The sequence below is a fragment of the Marmota marmota genome, unplaced genomic scaffold (genome assembly GCF_001458135.2).
Source record: "Marmota marmota marmota unplaced genomic scaffold, marMar, whole genome shotgun sequence".
Taxonomy (NCBI): domain Eukaryota; kingdom Metazoa; phylum Chordata; class Mammalia; order Rodentia; family Sciuridae; genus Marmota; species Marmota marmota.
In genome coordinates this window covers 5493225-5520308 of record NW_026000136.1, presented here as the reverse complement: position 1 = coordinate 5520308, position 27084 = coordinate 5493225, and the positions used below count along the sequence as shown (strand labels likewise).

General features: G+C 46.8%; 1 protein-coding gene across 1 annotated transcript in view; it reads left to right on the top strand.

The window, feature by feature from the left end:
• LOC107155900 (kinesin-like protein KIF19) overlaps window positions 1–27084 on the top strand; it is a 38516-nt gene that overhangs the window by 7928 nt on the left and 3504 nt on the right. Inside the window, exons 4-15 of the mRNA XM_048785330.1 lie at window positions 108–195; window positions 1107–1243; window positions 1486–1611; window positions 2290–2484; window positions 5485–5637; window positions 6224–6346; window positions 9460–9607; window positions 14586–14763; window positions 16033–16213; window positions 19063–19333; window positions 21524–21645; window positions 24314–24438. Of these exons, the coding sequence (XP_048641287.1) occupies window positions 108–195; window positions 1107–1243; window positions 1486–1611; window positions 2290–2484; window positions 5485–5637; window positions 6224–6346; window positions 9460–9607; window positions 14586–14763; window positions 16033–16213; window positions 19063–19333; window positions 21524–21645; window positions 24314–24438 (1847 nt within the window). The remainder of the gene's footprint in view (window positions 1–107; window positions 196–1106; window positions 1244–1485; window positions 1612–2289; window positions 2485–5484; window positions 5638–6223; window positions 6347–9459; window positions 9608–14585; window positions 14764–16032; window positions 16214–19062; window positions 19334–21523; window positions 21646–24313; window positions 24439–27084) is intronic.

The window sequence follows — 27084 nt, the reverse complement described above, 5'->3', positions numbered from 1 at the left end:
CCTGTGCACGTTCAGAGAGAGCAGACATTTGTAGGTTCTGTCCTCGCCAAGCAGTCAGATGGTCAGACTTGGGCTGGACTGTCCTTTGACTAATCTTCTGTCTTCAGGAAGACGTGTACTGTGCCACCATCCAGCATTTAGTGGAAGGCGTCATTTCTGGATACAACGCAACAGTGTTTGCCTACGGCCCCTCAGGTACCAAGCAGGGCTGGTGGCAGTGGGCCCTCTTAACAGCATCAGACCCTGTGTGGGGGCACCCTGCAGCCTTTCAGCAGCTCTAGGGGTGGGTAGAATATTCTTTTATTCTTTTTCCACAGATGAGATGCTGCTTAGGGGGGCTTGGGGAACTTCCCCAAGGTCATTCAGTCACCAGGGGGGATTCTGGAATTGCACCCAAGCCTACACTTTTCTGCCCACAAGAACCCATAGACTTTCTGTAGTTACAAGTTGTGTTCAACAAGCATTTGCAAAGCTAAGTTACCTCTCATGCCTAGAAACTAGAACCACAGAGGATTAGAGCTGGGCAGGCCCTGACCTACCACTGTTTAGACAAGGAGACAGGTCCTAAGAAGCACCTTGGTCAAAGTCATGCTGTGTGCATCTATTCCATTCATTCATTCAATATGCATAACAAGCCCTACCATGTGCCAGGCTTTAGAAGGAAAAGAACAATCTTTTCCTCACCTTTATGTGCAGAGATGAGGGAGACATTGAAGCATCCCTGAGATGGAGGCACCTCCTTACCTAATGCAATATTAATTCTCTTTATTATAAAACAACGTATCAGGGGCTGGGGTTGTGGCTCAGTGGTAGAGCGCTCGCCTCGCACGTGCAAGGCCCTGGGTTCGATCCTCAGCACCACATACAAATAACAAATAAATAAATAATATAGTTTAAAAAAATAAAATAAAAATAAAACAACATGTTAGGCCTGGGGTTGTGGCTCAGTGGCAGAGTGCTTGACTAGCATGTGTGAGGTTATGGGTTTGATTCTCAGCACTGCATATAAATTTAAAAATAAATAAATAAAGGTCTATCAACAACTAAAAAAAATATTAGAAACAAAACATGTCTGAGCCCACTCAGGAATTCCCACCCCTCCTCAGGTGCAGGGAAGACCCATACCATGCTGGGCATGGATGTGGAGCCTGGCATCTACCTGCAGACCCTCACTGACCTCTTCCAGGCCATCGAGAAGACCCGGGACAACATGGACTATAGCGTGTCTATATCTTATCTTGAGGTGGGCCTGCCCACCTGTCCCCGTTACCCCATCTCCATTACCCCATGGACATGATGGCACCAGATTAAACAGCTATATGTGTGAAATCCCCAGTTCTGTGTGTTGCCCCAAATGCTGGTTGGCCTATAAAAAGCCTTGGTCCTTGGGGTTGATGTTTTCTGCAGTTCAAGCCTCCATGGTGTGTAGGTCTTTATAGTTCTTTGCACCAAAGCTACTTTGTTTCAAACTTTCTCTTCTCCCAGATTTATAATGAAGTGATCCGGGACCTTCTGAACCCATCCTCAGGGTTTCTGGACTTGAGGGAAGATTCTAAGGGCAGCATCCAGATTGCAGGAATCACAGAGGTCTCCACCTCCAATGCCCAAGAGGTGAGGACGACGGCAGCCACACACCAGAGCCCACCATCCTCTCCTGGCAAACATCCACCTGCTGAGGTGCTCAGGGCAGACATTACTGATGGATCCCACATACTTTCCTTGGCCTCTGGTGCTGACCTCAACACGGTGCCCCAGCAATCACAGCATCAGAATTCGCTTAAGTCCAAATCCATTTGCCATTCTGACCCTAATGATGACTCCCTTAATGAAGGCAGGTTGCAAGTACTTCTCCAGCCCCATCCTCTCTCTCCATCTGCTGCCTCTGCTGATCCTCCCTGGGCACCATGATCAGGGTGCTCAGCTGAGGTTACTGCCTTGAGTTCCATAGCATAGCAGATGGGTTTTTAGCACACCTGCCAACTCCAGCAAATCTGTACTGTTGCCTGGAGTTCCATGCTACAAAGTGTTGTGGAGCTGTGCTGGACTGTGTGAAGAAGGGATAGGTAGTCCACTGGTGGGGTAGAGGACAGGATGGGCAGTGGCCAGAGCCAGGATTCTGCCATCTCCTGTTAACTAGTTGACCAGAATTGCTCCCACAGGTGAGATGCTGCCTTCCTGCTGTAAGCATCCCAGCCCTGAGGCCATCCTTTTTCTCTTTTCTGGGTGTTTCTAGAAATGGTGTGTGGCTATGCAGACAGTCCTTGACCGCCTGCCTGCTTCTGTCCTCAGATCATGCAGCTCCTCACCAGAGGAAATCGGCAGCGCACGCAGGAACCCACAGCCACCAACAAGACGTCATCCCGCTCCCACGCTGTGTTGCAGGTCACTGTGCACCAGCAGAGCCGCAGCACAGACCTGGCAGAGGAAGCGCGCCTTGGGAGGCTCTTCATGGTGGACCTGGCGGGCTCAGAAAGGGCATGCCAGGTCTATGCCCACCCTTTCAAATGTCATTATGATCACTTCCTTAGTGTCTTGTCCCCTTCCAGTTTCTGGTGGAACCTTGCTGTCCCTGACTAGCTATGTCTCCAGTGCCCAGTTCATCTTTCTGATGGAGAAGAAGCACATGCTAAATGTTGAGGGAAATGAGCCCAGAGATACAGGGGCTTCCTTTGCCGCAGGCTCTTCGGGGGCATGAGCCACACATGTGCTTGCCCTTGGAGAACTTGGAGCTCTTGGGATTTGCTTGTGGGCAATTTCATCCAGGGAGGCAGGTCTTTGAGAGTCAGGGTCCTCAAAGAGGCTGTGGGAGCCAGAGGTGATGGAGTCTCAGGGCTGAGCCTAAAAAGGTCCTGAGGAGCTGGGTGAAGTACAAGGAAGAGCATTTCAGCAGAGGGAACAGTGGGGGCAGAGAGGCTCTGAGGGGACAGTATATGTGACTTGTGTAAGAGGCTACAGGTCCTGCTCCAGGCACTGCAGGGCACTAGCCCAGTGCCCTCCCCAAGTTCCAGGCTCCTTTTTCCTTGCTCCTCCTGTCTAAGTGAGGGCACTAGGCTCCTTAGCTCTTGTCCAGTGGCCTGAGCATTGCTTAAGGGCAGGCTCTAGCCTAGGGCCAGGCCAGAGAAGGAGCTCATGGAGCTGTGTGGGGCATCATTGTCATCAGCAAGTGACACTCCATGTCCCTCTAATTAACCAGGTACTTAAGGTTCATAGTCCATGTGCCCCTCCTGATGTGGACTGAGGTGGGCAGCATTGTGCCTGTGCCATAATGTGGAGCTGTGGCTGGAGTCAATGTGACCTGGACATGAACAAAGGTGATGAGAAGTTACCCAAGCTTTGAACCTGGGAGAGTCTGGCCCGAACCATGCCATTCTTGCTTTGACACTTCCTTTCTCACTTTGGTTTGCACTGTATGCCCTGGATGTTGGGATGGCGATCTATCACTGCCCTATATCTACCCCTTCCCTGGGTCCCCAGGTTGCTAAAGCAAAGCAGGGCCTGGCCCTGTCAGACTCTTTTAAAATGTATTAACAGAAATTGTAAGGCACAGTGGGGCCAGCAGATCAAGGAATGACTGCCATTCCAAGCTTGTCAGGGTTCCCAAGAGAAGCAGACAGAGAACAAAGGGAAGCACTGGGTGGTTCAGGAGGGAGTGGGAGCAGGACTGTAGCAGAGACTTTGATGTGGTTCCCCAGGAAGGAACAGGTGAGCAGAATCAGGACAGGCAAGCAGAGGGTTGGCCAGTCTGAACAATGCCAGGGTGCTCTGGGACCTGGGTGGGGGCATCCCTAGTTGTCTGTACCTGGCCCTGGATGACTAGGGCAGGGGGATGGTGGCCCAGAGAATGAGGGCCAACAGCAGTGGTGGTTGGGGTATGAGCTATGGATTGGTGAGTTTGCAAGTGAAAAATGAATTCTCAGGTGAGTAGTTTACTGGCTTTAGGAATTGACTAACCCTGGGAGGATGGTCCCCCCCAGGGTCAACAAGGCCCCAGATGTTGAAGCATCAGCATGCAGAAAATAGAAGGCATGGTTAGTACAGACAGATCACACACAATGCTGAATGCAGTGGAGGAGAGCCCTGAGCTCTGGGCAGCAGCTAGGATGGCAGCTGTGTTCTTAGAAGGCAAAGTGGGGACCAGACTGGCCTTCCCAGAATGTGGCTCTGGGAGAGGGTACCAGTTAAAGGGTCTATGTCCTGGATCCCTGCCCTCACTTTGCTCTATATTAGTGTGTGCCTGTGGGCTTGCCACCGTCCCTCTCTGGCTTTGGTGTTTAGTGTTTACTCAGTGGCCTTGATGTACTGTCTCTGGGGTCTGCTCTGCTCTTACAAAGAAAACCACTCACATAAGACAGCACAAGGTGTCTGAGAAATGCCCTGGTCTTTCACAGACATGTGATACAAGTGGCTGCCCTGGCTCTAGGCCATGCTGGCAGTCCAAGTCCTACCCTGCACTGGCTTCTGCTTAGTGAGAGCAACAGCTATGTTTGTTGCTCTCTTGGGTACCTGCTCCATGTGGCCTTTCCATACACTATTCTGTGAAATTATCACCATCACTGCCCCTTTGAGCGAATAGGAACACAGACAGGGAGATTTGTCAGCAATAAGTAGTTTCAGTCATTCTCAAACCATGCTTGCAGTTGACTCCAAAATCCTGCCCTTAAAAAGAAAGCAATAGTAAATTTTTTTTATGATTTTAAACATAAAGGGCAAGAAATTTGGAAAATATGGATAGGCAAAAGGAGGAAAATAAAAATCCCTCCCTGCAGTGACTGTATTTTGGAGTCCCTTTCTTGAGGCAGCTTGGACTTAAGAGTGTGTGTGTGGGGCTATTGCATATGCATTGATTTGGCATGCTGCTGTGTCTAGGGGTCTGCAGATGTCTGGGCTCTGGGGACACATGGCCAACAAGTGACAGGTGGTGCTTTTGTGGAACTTGTATTCTGTGGAATATCAGGTGAAAAACACTGAACACATGAAAAGTGAATGGTTTCCAAGAGAGCTAGTGATTTGAAGAAAACAAAGAAGATGGCATTGGAAAGTATGGAAGGCTGGGGCTGTGGTCTCCTCTCAGAGAGCCGGGTGGGAGCCCTCAAAGGAGGGGGCCTGAAGGACCAGAGAGTGCCAGGGTAGGAGCAGGTCTTCCCAGGCAAAACCCCACACACCTATTTTTAATATAAAGTGGGTCTCTCTGGACAGACGTCTCTGTGTCTGTGTTTACCTCATCCAACAATGAGCATCTTTTGCACATGGGTCAGAGTCCAGCATCACTGGGAATGCCGTGTGCCACTCCACTGCACAATGCCAAGGGTGTCTTCCAGCCCCAAGAGCTCTCAGAGAACAACCCCACCAGGACCAGGGCAGGATGGGGGCTGTTTCACTCCCTTGCCTCCAGGCCTTTGTCCCCTCCCTGGGGATGGAGAAGTGGAGGTGGAAAGAATGAGTGGGCCCAGAGCCACCTGCTCAGCCTGGCCTCTTCCTGCACAGACCCAGAACCGGGGCAAGAGGATGAAGGAGGGCGCACACATCAACCGCTCGCTGCTAGCACTGGGTAACTGCATTAACGCTCTCAGCGAGAAGGGCGGCAGCCGGGCGCAGTATGTGAACTTCCGCGATAGCAAACTCACGCGTCTGTTGAAGGTGAGTGCTCCTGGCTGGCTAGGCTGTGTGGGCCTCAGTGAGTGACCGTGTCTCTCAGGAATTAAGTCACCTGAGAATCAGGGTCCTTCCAGGAACCTCTGAAGGCAGGAGAACACCATGAAACTACCCTGGTCACTTGTCCCCATCCACTCCCTGCCCCCAGCAAAGTCCAGCTTTATTTGCAAACCCCTGGTGACGAGGAGCCTACTGCTTCCCTGTGGCTGCTAGTCCCATCCCAGATGGCTATGATGTGAGAAGATACCTCTTTTTACTGATCTGAATGCTGTCACCTTATTCTACAGCAAGGCAGGGTACCAATAAACACATAGGCAAAGCAGTAAATAAATGTCCCTATAAATTTCATTTATTGGTCTAATCTGCTCTCATCAGAGCGGAAAAAAGACAAGGTGGGCCTGGAATGGGTCCCACTTCATCCTGCAGTCACTAGCCCCTTATTCCCAAGCATCATTGGCCCTTTTCAGGATTTGGTCCAGGCAGGTCTGGTGGTGGCTGGGGGAAGGCTTTGCCCTGGCCAGAGGGGAATGGGACTCCCATCACCCCAACTCAGTGGCTTCCACCCAAGCAGGATGCCCTGGGAGGAAACAGCCGCACAGTAATGATTGCCCACATCAGCCCAGCAAGCACCAGCTTCGAGGAGTCACGGACCACACTGCTTTATGCCTACAGGGCAAAGAACATCAAGACGCGGGTAAGGTCCCTGGCTTGCTCACTCAGTCACTCCCTCTCTCACTCACTTGCTCATTCATTCATTACTCCTTTTTTGTGGTTGTTGTTTTATTTGTTCTTATTAGTTATATATGACAGTAGAATGTATTTTGACATATTATACATACATGGAGTATAACTGCCCATTCTTCTGGTTGTACATGATGTGGAATCACATTGGTTGTGTGTTCATATATGTACATAGGAACATTCATTTACTCTTGAACTCACTCGTCCATTTACTCACTGATTCATTCACTCTCTTGTTCATTTATTCATTCACTCATTTACTCATTCACTCATTACTTGCTCACCCACCCATTTTCTCACTCATTTGCTAACTCACTCATTCATTCACTTGCTCATTCATTCCCACATTTTACACTTATGCTCACTGCTGGGGGTGGCTGTCATGCACAGACCCTGCAGCTAGATGGCTTGGGTCTCTTTCTGCACTGCTGTCCCTGGCTAGTGACCTCTGTGCCGACTTCCATTGTCTCTGCAGTGGAGAGATGAAATAACAGCCAGCCCTTGTAGAGACTTTACCTACCCACATCTGCATGCTTCCTGTGGCTGCAGCAATGAGTTACTACAAACTAGGTGACTTCGTCTCTCACAGGTCAGAGATGAAGGTGTGGACAGTTCCTTCTGAGCCCCTCTGAAGGCTCTACTGGAGGATCCTCCTCCCCCTTCAGCTTCAAGAGGCTCTGGGAGTCCTGTGGCTTATGATTGCCTCTCCCCATCTCTCTCCATTTTCACGGGGCCTCCCCTCTTTTCTTTGTTTCTCTCTTCCCTCTCTTTCTCTTCTTGGTGGTACTGAGGATCAAAACTAGAGTCTTACACATGCCAGGAAAGTGCTCTACCATGGAGCTACACCTCAAGCCCTTTTTATTTCATTTTGAGACAGAGTCTCGTTAAGTTGCCCAGGCTGGCCTCAAACTTCAATTGTTCTGCCTCAGCCTCTGAGTAGCTGGGATTATAGGTACGAACTACCACACCTGCTTCTTTTAAAAGGACAATTGGCATTGGATTTAGGATCCACCCTGATTGAGGATGTTCTCATTTTGAGGTCAATTATATCTAAAAGACCATTTTCCCAAATAAGTTCATACTCACATGTTCTGGGTTAGGCCATGGGCACCTCTATCTATGTGCCAGGCATGGCTGTAAACTCTCCCTGTAGTTTAATTTATTCTATTCTCACAGAAACCCTAGGAGGTGTGTCCTATTTTATCTCCATTTTACAGACTGGACAACTGAAGCACATGTCACGTGGAACGTGACAAAAACTCAGGGTCACTCCGGGTGAACTGAGCTGCATGAAATAACCACACAGGAGACAGAGATACCTTTTTCTTTGGGGTCTTGTGACGGTTCCTTTGATCTTAAGGGTCCACAAAAAGAGAGAGAGCAAGCTCATGCTGAACCCTTTTATTGAAGAGAAGCCATGTAAATGAAGCAAGTGGTCAAGTTTCAGGGGGTTGAGTCTAGCTTTGAGATGTCTGCTGTCAGCAGGTTGACTATCACTCAGGAAGGCCACAACCAAAGGCAGAGCAAGAGAAGGGGACACACAAAGGGTGTTTCCATGAAACAGTCTGTCCTAAACAGGGCAAAGGGGTAGTATTACACAGGAATAGGTGAGTGTAGCTCAATCCATGGGGCGACACACCTACATCTGAAGACGGGTCTTCAACCTTCCTGGACCAGGGGAATGTCCAGGTCACTACAAGATGTAGTGACCAGTCAAAGCTTCTCTGCTCCAGGATGGAAGGCACGAATTATTCAGAGTGGCTCCCCACATGCTGCTATGGCAAAAGTAACAGAGAATACTGAATTAATGGAACTTCAACAAAGAGGGCTTTCAGGTGAGATCTTTTGGGGTGACATGAAAGCTGAGCCCAAGAGACAAGCAGCTAAGAACTTCATCACAGAAACAGGAACCCTGCCCACTAGACACTCCTCCCCAGCTGGGCTCCCGCTATTCTGCTCTCTGTTTGTGGATTTGACTGCTCTAGGGACCTCAGAGAAGTGGAATCATATAGTATTTGTCCTTTTGTGACTGGCTTATTTCGCTGAGCATAACGTCCTCAAGGCTCATCCATATGGTAGCACGGATCAGAATTTCCTTCCTTTTCAAGGCTGAGAATATTACTTTAAAGATTACAACTTAAGCATGTTTTTTTTTTTAAATTTTTATTTATTTATTTATTTTTAGTCATACATGACAGTAGAATGCATTTTGATATATAATACATACATGGAATGTACATACATCAATCATATTGTCTATTCTATTCTGCTGCCCTTCCTATCCTCCCCACTCCTCCCCTCCTCTCCCATCCTTTCTCTCTATCCACTCTAATGTGACACACTTTTTTTTTCCTTTTACTCATTACAACATCATATATGTATTCTGTATAACAATGAGGTTCTCCTCCCATCTTCTGTGCAACTCCCCTTCTCCCTCTTTTTCCCTCCCACCTCTCTTAACTATTTAGTGGTAGTCTTCTTCTCATGCTCTTCCTCCCTATCCCATTTTGAGTCACCCCCCTTATATCAGAGAAGACATTCGGCATTTGTTTTTTAGGAATTGGCTAACTTCGCTTAGCATAATCTGCTCTAATGCCATCCATTTGCCTGCAAATGCCATGATTTTATTATTTTTTAGTGCTGAGTAATATTCCATTGTGTATAAATACCACATTTTTTTAAACCATTCATCTGTTGGAGGGCATCTAGGTTGGTTCCACATTCTAGCTATTGTGAATTGTGCTGCTATAAACATTGATGTGGCTGTGTCCCTGTAGTATGCTCTTCTTAGGTCTTTTGGGTATAGTCCAAGAAGGGGAATAGCTGGGTCAAATGGTGGTTCCATTCCCAGCTGTCCAAGGAATCTCCATACTGCTTTCCAAATTGGCTGTACCAATTTGCAGTCCCACCAGCAGTGTATGAGTGTACCTTTTTCCCGGCATCCTCGCCAGCATTTATTGTTGTTTGACTTCATAATGGCTGCCATTCTTATTGGAGTGAGATTAAGCATGTTTATACATCATCTCCCATGCAGTTTTGACCTAGGCCACATGTCCTTTCCACTAGGTCAAGCGCAACCTATTGAATGTCTCCTACCGCATCGCACAGTACACGGATGTCATCTCTGACCTACGCAGGGAGATCGAACACCTTAAATCAAAAATTGAGAAACAAGAGAAGAAGAAAAGCGAATCTGGCATCCCAGATGTACAAGGTAGTATGAGTGTAGGCCTCGTGCCTCCTGCTGGCCTCAGTGGCTTTGTCCTCCGCCATGGTTCCGTGGCCAGCATCCCTGACCACCAGACCCATTCCTTCTCCTAGCCTAAGCATGTGGTACCTTGTTCACTATGAGCATCTTCATTCAAAGAGTGACTCAGTGACCCTGCCGTGGGCTTTTGTCCTCACTCAGACGCTACCTAACTGGGAACCCATAACCCCAGCTTCAGTTTCTGCTCCTGTAAAATAGAATTGGATTATTTTCTGCTTTTCTCTAATTTTTCAGTTTTTCTTTCTTTGTTTAACATTTCTTCTCCTTTTCTCTTTGTTCTCTCAATTTTTCATTTTTCTAAACTTCTAATTCAGCTTTTTAAAAGATAATCATTTTATTTTGAAATAGTTCTTAGATTTACAAAAAAGTTGCAAAGTCAAGGCATTAAGTTTCTAACTTCCTTGATGGTTGCTTCTGATGCCTATTATGTTATTGAGGTGGAATCACTTAAAATCAACCATTTTAAGGTGAACAATCCAGTGGCTTTTAGTCCAGTCACAATTTTGTGCAGCCTCCACCTCCAAAGCACTTCCATCATTCCAAAGTGAAACCCCATGCCTATAAGGCAGTTTTCCCTGTCCTCTGTGCTCCACAAGTCAGTTTCATTCAGTTAGTTTCCTCCTAAGTCTGGAAGCACAACATAGTTTGACATTAAGATGACAAAATTTGGGGCTGAGGTTGTGGCTCAGTGGTAGAGCACTTTCCTAGCACATGTGAGACACTGGGTTCAATCAGCACCACATAAAAATAAATAAATAAAATAAAGATATTATGTCCCTCTACACCTAAAAAATTTAAAAAAAAATGACAAAACTTGTCAGCAAGTTAAGAACACTCAAGCATATTTTTATCAAAGCTGGGTGCAGTGGCATACATCTGTAATCCTAGCAACTCAGTAGGTTGAAGCAGGAGGATTGCAAGTTAGAGGCCAGCCTCAGCAACTTAGTGAGGCTCTGGCCAAATTAGTGAGACCCTATCCAAAATAAAGAAAAAGGGCTGGGAATGTAGCTCAGTGATTGAGTGCCCCTGGATTAAATCCCTAGTACAAAAAAAAAAAAAAAAAAAGAACACTTCTATTAAAGTCAAATTCAGTAGATGTGCATGTACATACATATTCTTTGCTCTGTTAAGAAGGTATGTCTTAGGGCTGGGGTTGTGGCTCAGTGGTAGAGCACTTGCCTAGCACATGCGAGGCTCTGGGTTTGATCCTCAGCACCACATACAAATAAATAAACAAAATAAAGATATTAAAAAAGAAAGTATGACTTGCCAAAATTTATAAAAAACTTCTAAAATCAATAAAAAAGAGTAAATGGGGGCTGGGGATGTTGCTCAAGTGGTGGCGTGCTCGCCTAGCATGCATTAGGCACTGGGTTCAATTCTCAGCACCACATAAAAATAAAATATAGATATTATGTCCACCTAAAAAGCTGATAAATAAATATTAAAAAAAAGAATAAGTGACTCAATTTTTAAAAAGGAGCAAAGCACTGTCAATTTATAGAAGAATTTATTTTTTTATTTTTTATTTTAATTGTTATATATGGCAGCAGAATGTATTACATGTTACACATATAAAGCACAGTTTTTCATATCTCTGGTTGTACACAAATTAGAGTCACACCATTCATGTCTTTTTTTTATATATTTATTTTTTTAGTTCTCGGTGGACACAACATCTTTGTTGGTATGTGGTGCTGAGGAGCTGAGGATTGAACCCGGGCCGCACACACACCAGGCGAGCTCGCTACCGCTTGAGCCACATCCCCAGCCCNCCTATGACCCCTCCCTTCCCCTCCCTCCCCTTTGCCCTATCTAGAGTTCATCTAATCCTCCCATGCCCCACCCCCCAGAAGTAGGTGGTGGTGTTTTTTTTTTTTTTTTTTTTTTTTGATACTAGGGATTGAACTCAGGGGCACTCGACCACTGAGCCACATCCCCAGCCCTATTTTGTAATTTATTTAGAGAGACAAGGTCTCAGTTGCTTAGCACCTCACCACTGCTAAGGCTGGCTTTGAACTCACAATCCTCCTATTTCAATCTCCTAAGCCACTATGATTATAGGCATGCACCACCATGCCCAGCTCATAGAAGAATTCTTAGTGACAGTAAACATATGGAAAGATTCTCAAATGCACTAGAAAGCAGAGATGCAAGTTGGAAATAAGTTTCACTTCTCATTTTTCACTTCTCAGACCAGCTAAAATTAACATGTCAGTTAACATGGGCTGGAGCTATAGCTCAGTGGTAGAGTACTTGCCTACCATGTATGAGGCACTGGGTTCAATCTTTAGCACCACCTAAAAATTAATAAATAAGATAAAAATATTTTTCCCATCTACAATAAAAAATATTTTGTAAAAAATGCCAGGTAACTGAAATATTTATTAAATAGATAATATAAAATAATGTAAAATCAAGTGTGGAAAGATAGCCTTAAGCAGTGTTATTGGGATTGTAAAATGGGATTGGATTAACACAAGAGTGTGTGTTAATGTGTGTCTTTGGGAGCCCTGGTGAGCACAAACCTAGCAGTTAGCCCCTTCATGCCTCTCAGAGAGGACAGGCCCTCTGTGCTCAGGGAAGCTGTGACCAGCGAGCCCCAGAGTACCCATCTTTCAGGGCTAGAATGAGAATGCTGGGGTGGCCTCCTATGGAATGCTCTGTGCCTGTTTCGTAGGATAGGGTGAACATCATGCAGACAGATAGCCCCCAGACACATAGCTGGGGAGAAGCACGGGAAGGAATAGGGCCACCGTCTGATGCTATAAATGAACACCCAAAGCCAAACACAAAACCACATTTAACTTCATAGACACGCCCATGTCACAACCTTGCAGAGGAAAGACCTGAAACCATGATAACCATGGTTATTGGTGAGGAGGGGACTGGTCTGAAAGAGAAGGTGATCAGATGATCAAGAGGGTCTTTTGACTCTTGATGTATTATTTGAAATTTTAACAATAAAAATATGTTCTCATATTGCTCATGTGAATACAATCATTGCTCTGTATTTGAGGAGAATCGGTTCCAGTCCCCCTAAATATACAAGTCCTCAGATGTTCCGTCCTTTGTGTAAGATGGCATAATATTAGCATACAACCTACACAATTCTCCTGTATATTTTTAAAGTTTTTTCCTTTGAGATGGGATCTGGCTGTGTTGTCCAGGCTAGTCTTGAACCCTAGGGCCCAAGTTATCTTCCTGCCTCAGCCTCCAAGTTGCTGGAACTACAGTTGTGTGCCACCAAGCCCTGCTAGTAGCTACTTTTCTTTACATGCTTCTTCCCCAGCCACATAGCTGGGGGTCATCTGTCTGCATGATATCCCACCCCACCCTTCATAATACCACATTCCATAGGCGGCATCCCAGCTTGCTCATTCCAGCTCTGAGATGGGCACTCTGGGGCTTGTGGGTCATAGCTACCCTGAGAACAGAGGATCTGTTCTGGAAAGGTGAGAATTCTGATGAAGCAGCAGAGCTGGTGAAGGGAACTCAAAGAAGGGATGCTGCAATTGACGACAGGCTAAATTCCCTGGGCCAGTGAGACTTTGAGGGCCAGAGGGACTTGGGGGTGAGTAGAATAGGAAGTGTGATGTTGCAGAGAATTCACTAAGCTAGATAATTATCAAGAAGCTTGGGCTCTGGGGCCAGTGGTCGACAGAGAGTCACACCATGATAATTTCTCTGCTGGCTCTTATTTATTAGAGTTGGTCTAAGGTGGTCTCTTGCTGACCTGAGGTCATGACAAGTTCCCCTTAGGTCCTGCTGTGCTGTGGGGCACTGATGTGTGGACTCTGGAACATTACTTCATGAGCATTATCTGGGGTACCGTGCTCCCAAATCTTGCTGGTATGGTTGTAATGACTCCTCTGGACACATCACGATTTATTTCATTAATTCAGACTCCTTGATATTTAGGTCATGGGGACAGGCAACAAATTACATAAATTAGAGTGCAGCTACCTACTGGGGCACAGCTACCCTGTGGGAAGACCACAGGGCCTGAATGAGGACTTGGGTTCAATCTCCAGCAACGTGAAAAAAACAAAAACAAAAACAAAAAGCCAAAGATTAATTACTAGTTAACTATTAGGTAAGAATCTATCACTGAAACAGAAAGCATAAGTTTTCTCCTGCTCTGTGGAGCTCACAGTCTACAAGGAAAACAGATATGAAGTATTTATTACAAAATACCACCTAATTACAGACATGTAGAGGACTGTGATGGAGAAGCCAGGGTGTTATCAGAGCAAGGGGCAGATGCAGAGTAAGGATCTGGCAGGGTTTTGCTGAGAAAATAAGGTCTAGACTAGAATGGCTAGCCCAACCTTGCCCCTCTTTGAATTACTGAGACTCAAATGCCAAACACTTGACCAGAAACCAGATAAAGAGAGGGTTTTAATCCTTCTAAGTCATCTATCCATTTATCTATCAGAATAACCATCCATCCATCTACACATCCATGCACCCTCCTACTTACCAGTCCTTCTCCTCCTTCTCCTCCTTTTTCTCCTCCTTCCTCTCCTCCTTCCTCCTTGCCCACTCCCTGCAGGGAATACTGGGGATTTAACCACTGAGTCACATCCCCAGCCCTTTTTATTTTTTTATTTTGAGACAGAATTTTGCTAAGTTGCGTAGGGCCTCACAAAGTTGTCCAAGCTGACTTCCAATCTGTAATCCTCCTATCTCAGCCTCCCAAATTACTGGTATTACAGGTGGTGCCCACTGTGCCCAGGCCCTACTCATCTTTCTACCCACACACATGTGTATTCATCCAGGCAACCATCCGTCCACGCAGCCAGCCATCCATCTTCCATTCATCCACACTTGTATCACTCCCCTCCATGGTGGGTGAGCATGGGGTTCAACCCTGGCTCAGCCAAACTGCTCCTGGTACAGCCATCCCCCTTCCTGCCTGCAGTCACAATCACCCCCCACGATACAGAGGAGGACAGCCGCCTGCAGATGAATAAGATCCGGGCACAACTCATCGGGGCCTTCAAGGAGCAGATGGAGATGCGGCGCAGCCTGGTGGAGCTGGAAAACACCAACATCGAGCTGCACATGGACATGTCTCGCCACCTGCTGACCATCGCAGAGTGAGTGTGGCTGCCTGCTGTGTATCCTACACACCCTGCACTGTCTTTCCTGGGCAGGGGTCCCCGCCTGAGGTAGTGGGGACCACTGGTGGGAGCCCCATACATCCTCTCCTGCCTGTGTTGCCCCAGAAGGATATCAGCCAAGGTCAGTCTCCTTTGCCCATTCACCCCCTACTCTTCTGCTCCAGTGGCTAAGCAGAGCCAGGTAGGAGAAACTTCCAGACCCCTTTGTTCTCTCATAAGCTGTGATTCAGGGTCATCCCTGAGGGTTGGCAAGGATCAACACCAATTTTGGAAGAGTCCTAGAGAGCTATCAGCTTGCAGATGGTGTCACTTCTCCTGGGCCTCAGCTCTTTCTCCCATTGCACGCTTGCTCCCTGTCCATCCCTGCTGAGGGGAGAGTGACCACATTAGAGACTGACCATGACATCCATCATCTACCCTAGGACACAATTTGGGGGCAAAAGGGGCACTATTTACCATTACACTGGAACAAGAGGTATCCCCTCAACTGCCCTGGACAAACTAGGACACACAGCTACCCACTATGGGTCATTTAAAACAGCCCTGGGATTTAAACTCATTTCTTTCCTTTACCCTCTACTTCCAGTTCTACCCGTATTTATTCTCCTTCCTTTCTGTTTCTTTTTTTCAATGACACAAACAGTACAAGACTTATATTAGAGGAATTCTAGATTTTAAAAACGTGCTCACAGTCTTGTCCCTCTCTGGCCAGATATCTTCTGCCCTGACTCCCTTTATCCCTCTTTCTTGCATAGTTTCCATGGGATCCTCCTGTTTAGATTTAATGTGGCACCTTGCACAGAGCCCTGAGTTGTCACAGTTATCATCACAGAGCCCCAGAACCTGCAGGCTGTCATCATCCAGCTTTTAAATTTTTTTTTTTAGTTGCTGATGGATCTTTATTTTATTTATTCATTTATATGTGGTGCTGAGAATTGAATTCAGGGCCTCTCACATGCTAGGCAAGAATTCTACTTTTGAGCTACAACCCTAGCCCCATTATACAGCTTTATAGTGAGGAAACTGAGGCTCAGCAGGGGCACATTTAAAGTCAAGGTGGCTGTAGGGAGTCCTGGGCAAGCAGGGAGGGAATCATATGTAGAGAAAAGATCATACAGAAGATCCAATTCTGCTCCATTTTCATGTCCACACCTGTGAGGTAGCCAGCTGGGGCCAAGAAAGGCTCTGGGACATGAGGCACCAGGACTCCCTGGCTTGCACTCTGTCCCCTCTGCCATGCTACAGCTGGGAACGGGAGAAGACCCACCACCACGTGCACAAGGACAAGGGTGACCCAGAGAAGGATGAGGAGCCTGCAGATGCTGATGTGGATGAGGGCGAGTCTGTGGAGCCGCATGAAGTGGTTCTGGCCAGAGAGGAAGTCGGCCTGCTTTTAGCTGAGCAGCGGAAAACTGCGGCCCTCAAGGTGAGGGAGAGAGACGCAGCATTTTCATGGTAACGGGGATGGTGCTTATGAACCAATGGATGGGTGGGCTCTTTGTGAACATGAGCTCATCCCATGGAATAAAGTCAATCACAATCATTTTAGAGATGAGAAACTGAGGTGCAGATATAAATTAAGTCAGGCATGGTGGCGCACACCTGTACTCTCAGCAATTTGGGAGGCTGAGGCAGGAGGATTGAAAGTTTGAGGCTAGCAACTTAGTGAAACCCTATATCAAAATAAAAATAGAGGGGCTGGGGATGTGGCTCAAGCGGTAGCGCGCTCGACTGGCAAGCGTGCGGCCCGGGTTCGATCCTCAGCACCACATACAAACAAAGATGTTGTGTCTGCCAATAACTAACTAACTAACTAAATATTAAAATTCTCTCTTTAAAAAAATAAAAATAAATAAAAATAGAAGTGACTAGGGATGTTGCTCAGTGGTACAGCAGGAGAAAAAAAGATGTATTGAGTAAACTGAAGGAGCAGAGCTGGGACCTGACCTGGTCTGACCCAATGCCTTTGCCCCCTCCTGAGGAGTTTTGCTGCCCCAGGAAGTGAAGGGGGAGCTCAGGGCAGGAAGCCTGTGTGTGTGAAAGTGGGGCAGGAGTGGCAGTGTCTGCTCCACTGAGACTCTGCCCGCCTCGCCTTCTCTGGACACCCTGGAATGGCAAAGCTCGCTCATTCCCTTTGCAATAACCTCCATGCAGAGCGAACACTTTGTAGTTTGCAGAGTGATTCCATGGGCATCTGGCTCATTCCTCCCCTGATTCTGGTCTTGGGCATATCATGCAAGGACCAGGGGCACCATCAGAAGGAAGCCACATTCAAGTTCCTCTCCGGAGATGGAAGTCTTTTCACGTTTGAGCTGTTTATATAATAGCTGGTTATCTAATAGTCTCACTTCAGGAAAATTGCTGAACTGGTGCATATTGGAGATTCCTCAGAAGCATGTACTGTTGCAGCTCGTTAGTAAATGCTTGCAGGTATCTTCTCAGGCAGTGCAAAAAGTGTCTGATGACATCATGTTGTTACGAGCAGGTAGGATTTATTTCACTTAGAAGCTATGAACCAAACCAAGAACTTGATACTACCACATCTGACTGCAGCATGGGGATCGTGCAATTTCACTTCAAAATTCAAAGTTGGATTTCCTCCAACTTCTAAAAAATAAGAAAAATGCTTTCTGCCTGAGCCGCTAATATGCATCAACAAGAAAGCATGGCTTCAAGAACAAGCATGAATATTGATATGCAATGGAGTCTGTAAATGATAAGTCTGTTACTTGACTACTTAGTTAACAGTTAATCAACTCAAATCAATGTTTTAAGTGTCGTTAATGACAGGCCCTAGGGACCTAAAGATGAACAAGACACATTCTATGATTTGTGCTCGCACCTAGTGGGAAGAGACAGCATGGCAGTTCAGTACAGCAGCACAGCAACAATGCAGGAACAGGGGCAAGTGAGGGAGGGGAGGGACTGTTAGTGTAGCCTGGGAGTCAGGGAGGTCTTCAGGAAAAGAGTAATGCCCAGTAGGAGGAGAGCAGCTGGGGAGCTGGGCCAACTCCTCCAATGTGGTCCCCTGTTGATCCCAATTAAGAAGGTGGCCAGATGCAGCTCCTCAGTGCTTTGGAAACTGTCATCTGACCCATTCCTGGGGACCTTGATTCTGGGCTCACCAGGTGGCTTGGCCCACATGTTACTCTCTGGGGGCCTGGATGGAATTGTGAGGTATGATGGTTACTTTGATGGTTATTACCTGGATGGAATTGTGAGGTATGATGGTTACCCTCAGGCTACAGGATGCAGTGATGCCATCAAACGCTGGGCGTTGCTCTGAAGGTATTTTGTAGGCCTGGTTAGCATATGCACTCAGTTGACTTTAGTATATATACACACATGTGCATAGACATGTACACAACATATGTCTATATCTGTATAGGGCTTCTGTGGGTTCAGTTTCTCTGGAGAACTCTGACAGGGCTTCCAGCCCATTTCCTACAAGGGGGACAGCAGTCTGTGGGCGTATAGTGGAGGAGCCGGGCCTCAGCCCTTCCTGCTTCCTCTCATGTGCTGCTTGGTTTGGGAGACCCAGAACCTTGGCTGTGGACCATCCATCATACGACAGAAGTAGGGGCTGCTCCACAGTGTGAAAGTGGGATTCTCTGTTTCCCATGGCAACACTTGGGCACATGGTGAGTGGTGAGCCCTGGTGCTATAGCTAAAACACAACGTGTCAATAGAAAACTTGAGGTTCAGTGGGGCTGACGGATCAAGAGATGACGGCCATTAAAAAGTTTGCTACTCGTGGTTCCCAAGAAGAGGGGCTTGCTGTGCCATTCAGGGCGACATGGGGGGCACCAGGGTGGGTTAAGAGGCAGGAAAAGCAACATGACCAAGGCCTTCACTGTGGTTTCTGCAGGAAGAAACAGTCAAGGAAGGCTAGTAAGGTTTAGGATTGACTGGCTAGAAAATTTGGGCCTAGGGGCTGTCCTAGTTGTCTAGTACGAGCTCTGGGGAGATTAGGGTAGGTGGAATGTAAACCAGGGTGTGAGAGTCCCACAGAGAGAACTCATGGATGAGTCATTTGCCTTGTCCAGAAGTTGGCGAGGCTGAGAGGGGCTGCCACTCCAGGATCAGTGAGGCCCCAGGTGTCAAAGTGTCAGAATGCAGAAAGTGGAGGACAGAAAGTCTAGGGGACAGTGGCACATCCTAGAGCCTACCACTGTGTGTCTCCTGAGCGTGATCAGTAGACCTTGGCACATAGGAATGAGCGGCCATGGCTGGCAGGGTCCCATGTCCTCCCTGAGTCCTCAGTGTCTTCCTCAGGCCGGGCTGGAGCAACGCCTGGCCCATGCCACTCAGAAAGCCTCACAGATGGAGAAGCTGCTGCCTGAGCAAGTCACCAGTGAGGACCAGCGGGAGGTGCTGAGGCTGCTGTGCAGGGCCCACGAGCTAGAGGTGGAGAACACGGAGCTGCAGGCCAACAGCCTGTACTGGAAGAACTTGCTGTGCCAGAAGGACTTTATGATCCAGCGCTACCACCAGCACCGGCTGCTCTGTGAGCAGGTCATCCAGGAGCAGCGGCAGCTGATGCAGGGTAGGCCACCTCTGGGACGCGCTATTCATCATGGTTGTTTTCTGGAACCATGCCTGCCTTCACAAACCCCAGCAGTCCCCAGTGGCAGCAGAGCAGAGACAGCAGGCAGCTCCTCCCTTCCCCTCTGGGAGCCTGGCCACTGCCAACTCCCTGCGTGTGCTCTCTAGAGGTCTGTGCAAAGAGATAGCGTTTGGATGGGGGTTTTACACCCACATGAGCATGTCACACACCCTTATCTTCTTTTTCATTGACTTCTTTTTTATTGAAACTGCCCTTTAAGGGGACAATGAACCGCCTTATCTGTAGAAATGCCTGCACTTTCTTAACCATCCAATTGAGATGTTTCTTCATCTTGTGTTCTGATACCCACCCCTGTGTCTCCTCTTGTTCACATGTTTGTACAAGTGTGTAGCATCCTGAGTGTGTGCAGATACCATAGTCATCTTGTCCCTGCAGTCAACACTCACTAAATTGCATAATAGTTTTCCTTTGGGGAGATATTACATGATTTTCTTTATTATGAGAAATAGGCATGAATTATAACAGCATTAATGAATGTTCTGGAAAAGATAGCAAGTCCCCTATAACTCAACACCTTGCCTAGAAGCAGTGAAATTAATTTTGTCAGAGCTATAACCGTACTTTTTTTTCTTCTTTTTTTTTTTTTTTTGGCAGTGCTAGGGATGGTACCCACGGCCTTGTGCCTGTTAGGCAAGCACTCTACCACTGAGTTACATCCCCAACACTTTTTATTTATTTATTTATTTTTTTTGAGGCACGGTCTTGCTAAGTTACCCAGACTGACTTTAACTTGCAATCTTCCTGCGCAAGCCTCCAATGTCACTGGAATTACAGGTGTTCAACACCACACCTGGCAATTTCCTACTTTAACTTCGTTTTTCTTCATGATACTGGAGACTGAACCCAGTGGCATTCTACCACTGAGCTACACCCCCTGCTCTTTTTTTTTTTTTTAGTTGTAGTTGGACACAATATTTTTATTTTATTCATTTATTTACTTAATGTAGTGCTAAAAATCGAATCCAGTGCCTCACACACTCTAGGTAAATGCTCTACCACCGAGACATAACTCCAGCCCCCACTGCTCTTTTTATTTTCTCTTTTAAATTGTGAGATAGGGTCTCATAAAATTTCCCAGACTGGCCTTGAACTTGAGATCCTCCTGCTTTAGCCTCCTACGTAGCTGGGGTCACAGGCATGCACTGCTGCACCCTGAACATCATAATCTTTTTATGACTGAGTCATATTCCATGTGTGGATTAACCATTATGTTCACCATTCATCTGTTTATGGGAAATGGGGTTGGGTCTGTCTTTTGGCTATTGTGAATAAAATTTGTGTTTGAGTTTTTCTTTGAGACATGTTTTTAATTCTTTTGGGTAGACCCCTAAGAGTGGTCTTTTAACTTTTTTTTTTTTCTTTTTTGTGGTGCTGGGGATTAAACCCAAGGCCTTGTGTTTGCAAAGCAAGCACTCTACCAACTGAACTAAATTCCAAGCCCTGGCCCTTTAACTTTTTTTTTTTATTATTCTTTTTTTAGTTGTAGATGGACACAATACTTTTTTTATTTATTCATTTTTATGTGATGCTGAGAATCGAACCTGGTGCCTCACACAGGCTAGGCAAGCAATCTACCACTGAGCCACATCCCTAGCCCCAGGTCCTTTAATTTTTAACTTAAGTTTTATTTGTACTTTAGAATTGTTAATAACAGGGCTGGGGTTGTGGCTCAGTGGTAGAGCGTTTGCCTAGCACATTCGAGTCTCAGCATCACATAAAAGTTAATACATCAAAATAAAGGTACTCTGTCCATCTACAACTAAAAGTATTTTTAAGAATTGTTAATAACACTATTTTATGACTGAAAGGCAATATATGAACATAATAGAAAAATTTTAAACTTGTATTGGTGGTGTAGCTCAGTGGTGGAGCACTTCCTCCACACGTAAGATCCTGGGTTCAATATCCAGCACTGCAAAGACAAGAACAATTTTTTTTTAAGTAGACAGAAGCAAAGACAATGTAACAGAAAAGCCTCTTCTATCAGATTGGAGTGTTTGCCTTCAAATTTCCGGTACACAATACTGTCTTGTAACAAGTAGTGGACATTTTGCCTGGTTCTAGGGGTTGTCCTTCCTCATTCTAATCCTGCTTTCCTGGCTCCCTCAGACAGTGGTATTCAGGTTCCGGAGTCTCTGGACAAGCAGTACCGGCTGTACTCCCAGGAGCGGAGCGAGGGCACACTAGACCGCCTGCTGCTGCTGCACTCAGTGATGTCTGGCTCCCTCCAGGTGAGTCCTGCTTGCCAGTCATCCCCCACCACCCCCGCCCCAGGCTCAGGCCATAGTCAGCCTCTCCCATCCGTGGCACTGGGGCCTGTTTGTGCCAGGCCCTATGAAACAGAAGAGAAAATTTGGAAACACCAGTAGACCAACTGCCTAGTGCCAGAGCAATAGGGTGGAGGACAGGCCGAGCCACAGGCTGGGGATTCAGGCAGGTTTCAGGATGAGGCCAGCCCTCCCTGGGCTCTGATGGACATGGCTTGGCCAGAGATAGTGGAGGAGGTCCACTCACAGGACCAGGCCACTCTGTTCTGTCTCCTAGGACCTCTCTAATCCTTAGCTATTACCAGCATTTCTGCCAGTGGCAAAGCCCAACAGGGATTCCTGAGTTTCCTTGAGCAGAGGGCCTTATTGCCTTGATGACCTAGAGAAGTGTCCTCTGGGACCCGTGGCGAGATCTCAAGAGTTAGGTCTTTCTTTGCTCTGGGTGTCTTGTCAGGATAGGCTTGGTGAGCTTGCAGGGGAGAGGGCTTCGAGGTAGCCTCTGCATTGGCTATTGAGCATGAATGCTGTCATACCTGATCTTCGCATGCCATAAAGGAGGCCTGATGTCCCCAGACCATAGACCCTGGACTTAACTCTCCAGAGGAAAGAAAGAAGAAACTTCTAGACCTTAGCCGGGGTGGGCGATGCATGGCATGAGGAAGGCTCAGCCAAAGCACTCCCTACCCCACCCCCTTCCCCTGCTCAGGCTCTGGCAGTACACTGTCTGTGCTTTCCAATGGAGAGCAGGATGAGTCAGGGTGCTGGGCTGCTCTTCTGGGTCTGTGGGCTCAGTTACCTCTTGCATATCTGCTTCCTGTTTGAGAAAAGCCTCTACTCTGCCCTGCTTCCCCATCCTTTCCAGACATCTGTCTCACTTTGGTTTTTGTCTTTTGTTTTTAATAAACTTTCTCTTTTAGAGAAGTTTTGGGTTAATAGCAAAGTGGAACAGAAAGCACAGAGTTCCCATCTCCCCCACCCCTACACGAACCTCCATTACCCATATCCCACACAGCACCACAGTGGTCCATTGCTACAATTAGTGGACATGCCAACACATTATTATCACCAGAGGCATAGTTTACTGTAGAATTCATTTGTAGTGTCATGCTGTAGGTTTGGACACCTAAAAGGCAAGTGCCTGCCATGGTATTGTCGTCCAGCAGTCTCCCTGCCATGAGCATCGTCTATGCTCCCTTGCTCATCCTTCCCTCCCCACCAGATCCTGGCAACCACCAATGTTTTGGTTGTTTGCCTCTGACTTTTTGCCTTTTCCAAAACTATATGGTTGGAGTCATACAACAGATTTTTCAGAGTGAATGCTTTTACTTAGTAACAGGGATTTAATGTTTCCTCCATGTGTTTTCATGCTTTGATCACTTTTTTTAAGTGTTAAGTAACTATCCATCAATCATCTGGCTGTTCCAAAGTTTGTTTTTCCATTTGCCTGCTGAGGGACATCTTGGTTGCTTTTAAATTTTGGCAATTATGAAAAGAGTTGCTATAAATATCCATGTGCAGGTTTTGTGCAGATGTAAGTTTCTAATGCCTTTGGGTAAATCCCAAGTAGCATGATTGCTGGACCATGTGGCAAGAGTAAGTTTACTTCTGTAAGAAGCTGACAAACTGGGCTGGGGATGTAGCTCAGTGGCAGAGGACTTGCTTTGCAAGTGGAATGCCCTGGGTTTAACTTTCAGTACTACAAAAACAAAAAAAGAAAGTGATAAACTGTCCTCCAGAGTGGCCATAGAATTTTGCATTCCTTAGTAAGGACCATGAGCTCCTCTTGTTTGTGTCCTGCCTAAGCCCCTGTTGTCTCCTAAGTGGTGTGGTGACAGGAGCATCTTCTGCAATGCTTTTCTACACTCATGTCCTTTTCTGGTCTGTAACCCAACTCAGGATCCATTTTTCCTTTAGCAGTCATGTCTCCCTAGTCTCCCTCAGTCTGGGATGGCTCCTTAGTCTTTCTCCTTCTCCCAGGTCTGACACTTGAAGACTGTTCCTCCATTACTTTGTAGAATGTCCCTGTTCTGTGTTGGCCTGGTGTCTTTCCATAAGTAGATTGATTGAGCTAATTCTCATGATGATGCATTTTGGCAAGAATGCCACAGCAGCAAAGTCTCTTTTGAGTCCCTGCTTTCAATTCTTTTGGGTATAGACCCAGAACTGGAATTTCCAGGTCACATAATAAGTCTGTTTAACATTTTGCAGGCCTATAGACTTTTAGGGTTTCTCACATAGGTGTCTCCTTGCATACCACTGTTGCTCAGGGTCGAAGTGGTGGGATGGTCCCTGGGGATTTGACATGGGAGATCTCCTTGGTGGGGGCAGGAGTTAAGGAGTCCACTGACCGTGTTAAGTGTTAAGTAACTATCCATCAATCATCTGGCTGTTCCAAAGTTTGTTTTTCCATTTGCCTGCTGAGGGACATCTTGGTCGCTTTTAAATTTTGGCAATTATGAAAAGAGTTGCTATAAATACCCATTTGCAGGTTTTTGTGCAGATGACTGGCCTCCCACTGCATGGCAATGGCAGGGAGGACATGGACCTTCCCATGTCCCTCAGAAACCCTCTGCTTGATAACATGGCTTTCTCACATCCCCGCCGACCTCACTTAGCAACTGTCTGGTCCCAGGATGGCTCCATTCTGCATATCTCACCCATGCCGGAGGAGCCCAGCCGAGACCAGCCTGAGGACAGGAAAGACTTCCCGCGGGGCCCCCAAGTTGAGCTGCCCTCAATGCCACTGGAGAGAGACAGGTAGGTGAGATCCAGCCTGGTGGAGACCAAGGCCATGAATCCCAGGCTCCTGTTTGGCAGGTGGCCTGAGGCTGATCTCAGAGCCAGTGCTTCCTCTTTCCTGGAGTATCCAACTTCTGTTGCTTGAGAGATCCTTGTAAGAATAACAAATTGCCCTAGGAGATGACCACTGAATGGCGTAACTATGAGGTTAAACATTTAAATAAAATAAATAAAAACATCAGGACACTTTACCCCTAGATACAGTAATGTACAGTTCCCTCTAAAACCACAATGTAAATAATTATTCTCAACAAAATTAGTGATGCTTTTGAACATCATTTTATATCTTGCCTGTTGTCAGATTTCTCCAAATTTTACCCCAAACGCCTCTGCAGCTGGTTTATTCAAACCAAGAGGCCGTGAAGTTTCAATAGAAAGCCCAGGTCTACCTTTGTCACCTTTGGGCAATGAAAATCCCAGGGCTCCAGGCAGAGGTGGCCTGGTTCCTTCAGTATATGGGCATATGCAAGCATGTTGGTGTGGCAGTGTGCGCTCTGCATGTGCACGTTTGTGCATTTGTGAGTGCATGAAGTTGTTTGAGTTCACAAGCTTCATATGCACACAAGTGTACACACACATTCATCCATGTGAGCACACACATGTGTTTGTGTGCAAATGTTAGTGTGCCTGTGTACATGGGCACATGTGTGTCTGTAGGTGATGTGTGCATGTTTGGGGGAACAGTAAGAGGACAATCCCTCTCTTTCCCATCTTGATGATCATGGCTGACACTCTATAACAAAAGCAGGTTAACAGGAGACAAGCATAACCAAATTATTTATTTATTTATTTAGTGGTATTGGAGACTGAACCTAAAGCCTCAAGCAAGTGCTCTACCATTGAGCAATACTTTTCAGTCCTTTTTTTAAATTAAATTTTTTATTCTTTTTTTTTTAGTTGTAGATGGACACAATATCTTTATTTATGTATTTTTATGTGTTGCTGAGGATCAAACCCAGTGCCTCACACATGCAAGGCAAGAACTCTGCCACTGAGCCACAACCCCAGCCCCTTATTTTTTTATTTTTTAATGGTAATTTTTATTGATGCATTATAATTATATATAATATTGGGATTCATTTTTACTTATTTGTACAAGCACACAGCATAATTTAATCCCCTCTCCATCCCTTTCAAAATTTTAAGTCACCCAGACTGGCCTGAACTTACAATTCTCCTGCCTAAGCCTCCCACATCACTGGGATTATAGGTGTGTGCCACTGTGCCCAGCCAGCATAACAAATTTACTTGATCATAGTCTTATGTAATACTGGAGGCTTCAGAATGAAGACCCAAAGACCCAGGGTGAACTCCCCATTTTTATGCTCAGGTCTGAAGAGGCAGGGACAGCCATGTAGAAACATGATTGGAAAAGAAGTGTGTGAGTTGATGGTAGTGAACTTGGGGGTGGCCCAGCCAGGCCTGTCTGTGCAGGCTCTTCGGGCCACTCTGCAGCATTCCTTCTGTAATAAGGGCCTGATGATCTGCAGTTAAGCCAGGCAGGTCAGAAGAATTTCTTTATTGCGGGAGTGTTGGGGGTAGGGGAGTTAGAGTAGCATTCTTATGTTTCATGGCTGGTTTGGGGACCCATCTTGGAGAAGAGGAATTCTGGTTTCTATGGCTTGCCTTGAGGAAAGAATGGTGGCAGAAGACGGGAAGGCCTCAGAGGCCTCCACATAAAGTGTCATTTTTTTTATCCCCAATGTGTGTCACGTGTGCACACATGTGCCTGTATCTGTGTCATGAAGGTGCATTGGGTTCGTGTGCACATGTGTATGTATGTGTATGCAAACACAGTGCCCTGGGTCCCGGTCCAGGCTACACACCTCTCTACTCCCCTGTGTCCTGCTGTCTTCCTGTCCTTAGCCCACACCTGGCATGAACTTGGCCCTTGGCCCATTGAATAAGCTCTGAGAACAGCTCAGAGGAGTGAGAGGAGGGGCTTCCCCTCCCTTCCCCAGAGCCAGACCTGGGAGCAGCCAGGACTGTGGTGAGTCTGGGCTGAGCTCCCTCCGAGCTGTGCACAGGAGCACAGTGAAGTGTCCAATGTGCACAGGAGTGAGTGTGCAGCTGGAATGCCAGCTGTGTTGGAAGTCAGGCCCTGCCAGCCCTGAACCTCACCTTTCACACCAGGAAGCCACCCGGAACCTCAGAGCCCCGGGGTTCATTTGTGGGTGTAGTCGCTATCTCCTTGGCTAAGTGACTAAAATCAATCTCTAACCTTCTCCCCTCACTGGAAGTCCACTGGCCCAAAGTCCCAAACTTTCTGGCCACAAGTTTGGTAGCCAGGCCTACCAGGAGCCAGCTTATCAGAGTGACCAAGACCTCCCTGTCATTAGCGACAAGGGAGTGGTCTATGAAGGTCTGTGCAGGATCAAGAGGGGCCCAGCGGGCAGATATCTTCACTGTGCCTCACCTGTCCTGAGGTGGGTGGGTCTTCTGCTCACTTTTTTATTGTCTTAACCGCTTGCCCATTGGGTGGTGTGTTCTTGGACGGAGTGTGGGACAGGGCCTAGTCTGCCAAGGACGGTGCGCGCCTGGTCCTAGGGATAGGCATGGCTACAGTAGGTGACCAGTGCATAATGTCAGGTGAATGAGCTCAGC